At 40.3% G+C, this 8,470-nt stretch overlaps 2 protein-coding genes across 4 annotated transcripts; one reads left to right on the top strand and one right to left on the bottom strand.

The window, feature by feature from the left end:
• Positions 1,372-4,534, top strand: LOC104783369 (metal tolerance protein C1). Its single transcript, XM_010508519.2, has 11 exons — positions 1,372-1,825; positions 1,983-2,080; positions 2,200-2,306; positions 2,575-2,690; positions 2,875-2,971; positions 3,102-3,186; positions 3,366-3,428; positions 3,509-3,614; positions 3,712-3,857; positions 3,957-4,048; positions 4,131-4,534. The coding sequence occupies exons 1-11, from the start codon at positions 1,462-1,464 to the stop codon at positions 4,237-4,239; spliced, it is 1,383 nt and encodes a 460-aa protein (XP_010506821.1). The 5' UTR covers positions 1,372-1,461; the 3' UTR covers positions 4,240-4,534.
• On the bottom strand, positions 4,510-8,418 carry LOC104783370. 3 transcript variants are annotated; one of them, XM_010508522.1, is made up of 3 exons: positions 8,259-8,418; positions 6,429-7,157; positions 4,510-6,322 (listed from the first exon to the last, which is right to left on the bottom strand). In XM_010508522.1, the coding sequence occupies exons 2-3, from the start codon at positions 7,155-7,157 to the stop codon at positions 4,700-4,702; spliced, it is 2,352 nt and encodes a 783-aa protein (XP_010506824.1). In that variant the 5' UTR covers positions 8,259-8,418; the 3' UTR covers positions 4,510-4,699. The 3 variants fall into 3 exon arrangements, with proteins under 3 accessions (XP_010506824.1, XP_010506825.1, XP_010506823.1); XM_010508523.1 differs by having other exon boundaries at positions 8,182-8,271; XM_010508521.1 differs by lacking the exon at positions 8,259-8,418 and adding an exon at positions 7,796-8,096.

The raw sequence follows: 8,470 nt of genomic DNA, 5'->3' as shown, positions 1-8,470 counted from the left end.
AAAAAAAAAAAAAAAAAAAAAAAAAAGAAAAAAAAGAGGAGACCTTCGAGACCGGAATCGGCATCAGCAGGGCTCCAGTCGGGAGGAGCTTGAGCAGATTGTGAGCCATTGATGGGATTGCGAGCATACATGTCCATGGAAGGTAACCTTGCCTCTCTCTCTCTCTCTCTCTTTTTTTTTTTTTAGGGATTTGGGTGTACAGTAAAAGACAAAAACAAAAAAGTTAGTGAAAGAAAGAAACTCCTCAACCAAGAGAAAGAAGAGTAAATGTCATGGGAGAAGAGGGGGATCGACTGAGATTTACCGGAGAAGCCGATTTCAAAGGGCGAGAGAGATTATAACAACGGAACCTGATAGAGAGAGAGAGAGCAAAAGAAGAAGGAAAAAGAGATGCTTCTTCGACAGTGATTGAAGAGAGCGCTTCTTTGGTCGGTCCCTCTCTCTCTCTCTCTCTCTCTCTCTCTTTCGCTCTTCAGGAATACCGTACGGTCTCTGCCCTCTCTGCACTAGTATGTTTCTTTTCTTAGCTTTCAATTTTCCTTTTTTTTTTTTTTAATTTTGTTTTTATAATTTATGTGAGAAAAAAAAAAATATATTGAAGTAGGAGTACACTACTGTATTTCTTAATTTCATAAATTGTTGTTTTTTGTCTTTTTTTTTTCTTTTATTATTAAATTTCATTTTTGTACTCTCTCTTGGGTGCCTTGGGTCTCTCGACTAGTGAAAAAGCATCCCAGAAAAGGGAAAATATATTTCCAAGAACAATAAATTAATAATTATTAAATTACTTGAGAGAGAGAAAACAAACAAGCAAACAAACAAATTATATATTTGACTACTACCCCTACTACTAGTATAGTAGTATGTACAGTACAGTATTATATTTCGAAAATGACCGGAAGGCCCTTTGGGGCGAGGAAAGCGCTCGCGCGGGTGGCCAAACAGACTTAAACCAAAGATATTACATTTGCCCAAACAGAAGAGAAGAGCGCAGTTTCCCCTTTCTCGCGACTAGTCCGGTCCGAAAGTTGGTTGGGGGGGGGGATACATCCGTCATTCTACCTACCTAACCTATAGTATGTATTTTCGACAACTCGCTGGCTCTCTTTGACTGAGTCGACTCAGTTTCTACAATCAAACAATCAATGCCCTTTCACATTTCTTCGTTTCCGCTTCCCAATTTGTCGGCGGCGTCCCTCCCTCCATCCACTTGGTCATTTATTTTGCAGTTTTTGATTTTAGCCTTTGGTTCACTAATAGATATAAAGCCCATAAATATAAAGCCCATATAGATATGAGAAAATGGTAAATTTTTTAAGGAAATGGTAAATTTTAATTAAGCTTACCGCGCGATCAATTGTAGATTCGGAAAACAGCTTTGGTTAATTAATAATCCTCAAGAGGAAGACAATCAGAGAGATGTTGATCAGCGTCGTCGTGGTCGTGGTGGTGTGATCTCAAATGGGTTTCCGATTACAAATCATTTGTAGGTCTTCCCTTTGCAGTAGATTGTCTTCCCGTTATCTTCAATCACCACCACTACTCCGACTCTCTTCTTCTTCTTCGCTAAACCCTAATTTCGATTTCTCCAGAAGGTGGCATTCTTCTGGCCAAAGATCCGGAGACGAAGGCGACAAGATTTTCCGGCTTGGTCTCTCCGCTGATATTGGCTTGTCTCTCGGCAAAGCTGTCACCGGCTATCTCTGCGGCAGCACCGCCATTCTCGCCGACGCAGCTCATTCCGTGTCCGATGTGGTTCTAAGTGGTGTTGCTCTTCTCTCTTACAGAGCTGCTAATGTTCCCAAGGACAAAGAGCATCCCTATGGTAGTACCCGCCCGCTTATACCTTAATTATTATATATATATATACATATACATTGCTCTNATCCCTATGGTAGTACCCGCCCGCTTATACCTTAATTATTATATATATACATATACATTGCTCTCTCTCTCTCAATTACTGAGTCCCTTTTCCGCAGGTCATGGTAAATTTGAAACTCTAGGAGCACTTGGTATCTCTTCCATGCTTTTGGCCACTGGCTGTGGTATTGCCTGGCATGCTTTACACCTTTTATCTGTATGTATGACCTACACTCCACTCCATACCTCCTCATTTGTCATCTCTTCTCTCATCTCTTTCTCTTAGATATTTCTTCGTCTTCTCTCTCTCTCTCTCTCTCTCTCTCTCTTTTGCAGACTGCACTTTCCTCAACTCCTGAGGTTACTCACCATCACGGAATTGATATGAGTCATCCCTTTCTTGCTGTCTCTGTTACTCTTGCTTCCATTTCTATCAAAGAAGGGTACAACTTTACTTTCACTTTCTTTTCTTATATCCATCCATCCATCCAGCAAGTTTCTTATAGCCCATACATAGCTTTCGTTGATTAGAAGACACCTGTAACTTGCTTTCATTCACTTTTTATTTACACTATGCTTCCCTACTAGGATCTAACTTGTTTACAGGATCTAAAGCGTGTTTTCATTCACTCTTTAGTATTAGATTGTTTTATTGTGTTCTCGCTTCTTTTTTTCATTCTCCCTGAACCTCACCTCATTCATTCTTCTCAGGCTTTACTGGATCACCAAACGAGCAGGAGAAAAACAAGGCAGTGGATTGATGATGGCTAATGCTTGGCATCACCGATCAGATGCTATTTCTTCTCTAGTTGCCCTTGTTGGAGTTGGTAACCATTTCTATCCCACTTTGTTTATCAACTATATCCTTTGTTTCATTATCCCAGACCTCGTCATGCATACCATCAAAAAAAATAAAGCGGAAACAATACAATGTAGCTCCCTCAATTCCATTTATTTATTTTTATTTTAAGTCTCAGCTTTTGTAACATATATAGCCTTACTTCTGTGCAGGAGGTTCTATTTTCGGAGTCAATTTCTTAGATCCTCTAGCTGGCCTTGTTGTCTCGGCTATGATTTTCAATGCCGGACTGGAAACAGGACACCAAAGGTACTCACCCTATCTAATGTTTCTTTTTCTATCAGTTTTATCCATAACAAGCCTGTATTAGCTTGAACATGTAATGGGATAATGGTTCCAACACCATCTCAATTGCTCAAATTTCCATTTCTTTGTTTAGTGTCTTGGAACTGGTGGATGCTGCTATACCAGCACAACAATTAGAGCCTATAAGACAAACCATATTACAGGTTGAAGGAGTCAAGGTACAGATTGTGGATCCTTGTACCTTTCACGATGATAGGCTTTCAAATATATAAACCTTGCTATATAACAATTTATTGTATTCTTTTCTAGATTCAGTCTATCTGTAATTAGAAAGTATGCCTTAATGTTTTCTGTTATTTGTTGCTAATGAGTGTGTCATGATATTCTTTATCCATAGGGATGTCATCGGCTAAGAGGTAGGAGAGCTGGTTCATCGTTGTATCTTGATGTACACATTGTAGTAAGTGCTGCTTCCTTCTGTCTCGAATAGAAAGAATAATCCCAATAAAAAAATCAATCATTATCATTTTTTCCTTACAGGTAGATCCTTTTTCCAGTGTGAGTGTTGCACACGAGGTAGGAGAATATGTACGAGGACAGATTAATAAGAACCACCCTGAAGTGTCTGAAGTCTTTATACATATAGGTATGCACTATGCAGCATTCTGCATGGTGAGAAACATGTCTAACCAACTTATTCACTACTTCTCGCTCTTAGCTATCATCTCAAATTTTCCTTGCAGATCCAGCCTTTTTAGAGTTTTCTTGTAGCATGATAGAGGATCATGACAGTACAAGGAATGAAAGTAATCAAGAAAGTAACATCTGCCGAGAGATTAAACATGTTGAAGCCACCGCCTCAGATATTTTTTCGTCACAGTTCTCTGAGGTACTCTGTTTATTTTTGGCTACAATCCTGAACAAACCCAACCTCTATGCATTCATGTTTATTAGTTTCGAAGACAATGAATCTTTCACGTATCTGCAGAAAATGACGATCAAACGAGTTACACCGCACTTGTTGGATAGCAAGATCTTGCTCCAAATCGTAGTCTCCATGCCATCGACCATGACAATACAGTAAAGCTCTTCCATGTCTGTACTTGTAGGCCATTTGGCTACTCTCCTGTAACCATCTGACAAGTATTTTGCTGCTATGCAGGGACGCCATGAGAGCCGCTGGAGATGCAGAGAAAGCGATTCTGAAGGCAGCCCCAAATGTGGCTCGTGTGAGCATTCAGCTTAGTCTTAAGAACTCCTTGCCTCAGTAATTAGCTTTGGTGTTTGAAGGAAATAACAAGAGAGACCTCTCTGCAATAGCTGCAACAAGTAGAACGTTGAAAAGAATATACAACGAGCCAACTATGTTTATACTAATGTCGGCGTTTTGTTGATATTTTTGGCTTCCTTTACACTGCTCATCAAAGTTGTTTCTTTGTGATGAACAATTCTAATTTCGAAAGTTTGCATGAGTCCAAAGCTGAGAAAAGTTTTGGGAATGTAATTGTTGAGTACTAATTCTGCATTGGATCCGATGAAAGTAAAATAACATCACAGCTTTCCATAGCTTCTTTCAGCCGTGACTGTGCTACAACGAGGGTAACAGAAACAAAAGGCAAAAACATTTTCTATAACTATGTTGCTACATTGACTATAACTGCAAAATTCCTCCCCATTTGGCGCTTGCCTTTGAGGTATATGCAGACATGTCAATTTCAGATCGAAGTTAGTCTATTCACTCTCCTCAGTGTTTGAACTATCCTCTACAGTTCCGTTTCTGAACTTAGAGGACACGAGTAAGTGACGATGAATGCGCTTTGTAGATTTTGTTCTTGACTTGCTTCTTGACTCCTCCAAAGCCTTTCTCTTCTTCTTTGAGTTACCAAGGTACCCGAAAGCAAAAGCTTCGAGTGCCTTTGTAGTCAACGGTCGGGTCCTTGTACTCTGCCTCCGTCCAGGAAGCAAATCCGCGATTACCTGAGGCTTACACTGCATTTCCACATCCACTTGAACAGATGACTGATCTGCACAAGAGCTCTCACTGTTCTGCACAACGTCTGTGATGACAGTATCAGTACCATCAGCTTCACGTTCTAGTGAGATTTGTGAAACGTTCAAGTCAAAATCTTCTCTGGTTTCAGATGTTTCTGGTGATATTTCTCGATCTTCGTTTCTTCGACAATAGCTATCTGTTGCCACGGAACTGGTGGACGACGGTTTCAGAGTTCTATCTTTATCGATGTGCTCCTCTCCCATCAAAAGAACATTTCGACCAGCTTCTAATGGGTTTTGTCTCATCTTCTTCACTGGTTTCTTCTTCCTAGACTGGTTTTCACCAAAAATACCCGATTCTCTCATGGTACAATCTGCCAAGCTGCTCCTTTTTTTGCAGACAGGTAACTTTGGATTTCTTGGTCTCCCGCCTTTCCGCTTGTTCTGCTGTCTCTCACTGACAGAAACAGCGCTTCGACTAGTGGCATTTTCCATGTTTACAGAGCTGCTCTTGCCAGAACTAATACTGCCCCCACCACACACTCTCGAAGCCATTGATTTAGCTGTGGTCCCTGCCTTGTTTTCAGATTCTTCTGACAGGTTATCCTCAGATTCACTCAAGTAACTTGGGGAGTTAGCAATTGAACAGCCGGTCTCAACAGGCAGAGATCTTAGCTCTTTCAATGTACTTCCTTGCACACCATTCGCCTCACTGGTATCCACAATCGTAAACATAGCGACCTCCTGAATTTTACTTGTTTTGCTGCGTGGTTGTAGGTACCTCTTCTTTTTCTTGCTGTTTGGTGAAGAATCATCAAGCTCGTCTAAATTTATGGGCGGGTCATTCTTGGTTTCCTCTTCTTTGCTCCCTTTCATATCAAGATCCTCGTCAGTATTGAGCACAAGAAGTGTGGGATCTAAAGCAACTTTGTTCAAGACATCAGTGAGAGAATCATAGTAGTGGTTCCCCTTTGACATCTTCCTCCTGGAAAACTTCTTGGCTTCCGGTACGAGGAAAACAAGAGAATTCTTCGGGGCATCTTTGGGCTGCTCAGAGTGCCATCCTCTTGCCAATAAGCGTGGCCAAACAGCTTCCCAGAAGAGGTCACTGGACCGTGTTTTGCTCATCCTATATTCTCCGGTTAGGAATTTGACTATATCCCTAATCGGAAGATCATTGCGTATTCGTACTTCAGAGGCTCCATGATTTGACTTGGTTGGTTCTAGCGCGCAGTTGGTCAGATCTCTTTTCCCTTTACCTATACCAATAACTTCTGTAAGCATATCAATTCCTACCGTGTCCTTTAAAGTGAAGACATAATCCTCCAGTGCAATCTTATCTTCCCTAAATGCTTTAGATACCTACAAAAAACAACAACAACAACAACATGGACATCTCTAAGATTCTGCATTTTGATAATGTTCATTATCAGATTCAGAACACTCCGAAACCAGAAGCATATGGTACCTTAAGCAACGTAGTCTTGCAATCCTCAGATACATGAGAGGAGATACGAGAGAGCAGCTCTTGTTGCCTCCAACCAGATAATAACTTTTGGCCTTGAACAGAGCGTCTGGTTCGCAACTTGCGTCCATCAACCCATCTCCGGTATTCACTAGACCTGTAAAAGGTTCCGTAGTAGTATGAGAGCACATCTCCCATGTGCTTGGTGCCAAGGAATCTCTGCACCAAGAAAAGGTTTTTCCCAAGACAGTAGAGGCCAAGAAGGAAGCGCTGTTGCTCAGCAACGTCCCAAGAATCACCCAAAGACCCAGGGAAGGGATAGAGGCTCTTATCAAGCCAGTCAAACTCGAACTTGGCATTTCTTTGGCATGGCAATGCAAGCACAATACTCCTCGGTTTCAAACTAGCAGCCGGTTCAGATTTTTCCAAGGGTTGATCGGTTGAGGGACTGCCTTTGTCACCCTCCTCGGCTTCACGGAAACCTCTGAATTTCTCACTTCTCGTCCACATGAGAGGGATAGGCAAGGAAAAAGTGACTAGGTCCTGCTGTGATTGGAAGCATCTGATGAGCATTGAACGATCATATGGTGGTATACCTGCTTGGTACTGATCTCCAACACGAGGAAAGACCTCGGGGTCTCCGTTAATTCCATTGAGATATGGGGAATGAAGTTGTTGTTTGGAGGATTCATCGACAAAACCTTCCATGTCATCTGAATGAATTGGCTCCATCTGAGCACCAAAAAAAAAAAGAGACGAAGCTTTGCTAAGAGTTTCCGGAGGCAAACGCAATCAATAATAATGAGACACACATCATCATCCAAAGCAATTCTCTAAAGACGACAATTTGGAGGAGTTCAAACTCATCCTCAAAAAAAAAACCTAACATTGAAAGAAAGAGAAAGAAGATAAAATCGACGAGGTTCAGGTCCTAGAAGAAGAGGGTCCAGAATAACCCCAAAATAGACAGAATGAAACCCAAAGCTGCCGTTTTTAACAACAATTAAAAAAAAAAAAAAAAAAAACCCAGACCAGAGAAGCCACAAAGAAGAAACAAACAAAAGAAATGATATATGTATGTATGATATGAAACAGCAGTGGTGACCCCTACTAATTCATAAAAAAGCAAAATAAATAAATAAATAAACCCAGACCAGAGAAGCCACAAAGAAGAAGACCTGAATCGTTTTGGCTACGAACGGAAATGTAATAAAAAGAAACAAACAAAAGAAATGATTTTTGAACATAAGACCCGAGAGACCCCGACCCGAGAGACCCGACCCGAGCCCCGACCGTCGTAGTCGTATAGTATCTACATATATAAATAATAGGAAGAGGGAGAGAGAGAGAGAGAGAGAGAGAGAGAGTACCTCCATCTCCATGGAAGAAGAAGAAGAAGAAGAAGAAGAAGAAGAAGAAGAAGAAAAGTATGGTTGATGAACGTCGTCGAGTAATAAAATAAAAAAAAAAAAAAAAATGGGTCGAATGGAATCTATATGTAGAAGAAGAAGTAATAGTTTCAATCTATAAAGATGTAAAAAGTTGGAGCAGCTAAAAATATACCAAACAACAAACGCCGAAACAGAGAGACAGAGCGATATAAAAAAAAATTAAAGAAAAAAATAAAGTTGTGTCTCTCTAATAATTATTATTAAAAATGACGGAGACGAACAAAGAAAGAAAGAAAGAAAGAAAGAAGAAGAGGGAAGCCGTGGTCGAAAGGAAGGAAGGAAGGAAGGAGAGCTATCAGATTTACCTCTCACTGTCTCAGTCGTCTGTTGTCACACACACAGCTTTTGCATCAAAAAAAACCAAAAAAAAAAAAAGACTTACGAATTCTCTTCTCGGCTCGCACTTTCTCAAGACAAAAGAAGAAGACCTCAACGCAGAATTAATAATAAATAATATATCTTAAGTAAAAATGTGTGTTTGCTTGCATATGAGAGAAGATGGATCTTAACGCTTTTTTTGTTTCTTTCTTTTTCTTGTAAAATTGTTGGGGTCATATTACACAAAAAAAAAAAAAAAAAAAAAAAAAAATTAAA

This window comes from Camelina sativa, chromosome 4, assembly GCF_000633955.1.
Source record: "Camelina sativa cultivar DH55 chromosome 4, Cs, whole genome shotgun sequence".
In the NCBI taxonomy this organism is placed as follows: Eukaryota; Viridiplantae; Streptophyta; class Magnoliopsida; order Brassicales; family Brassicaceae; genus Camelina; species Camelina sativa.
This window is presented reverse-complemented; position numbering and strand designations above follow the sequence as displayed.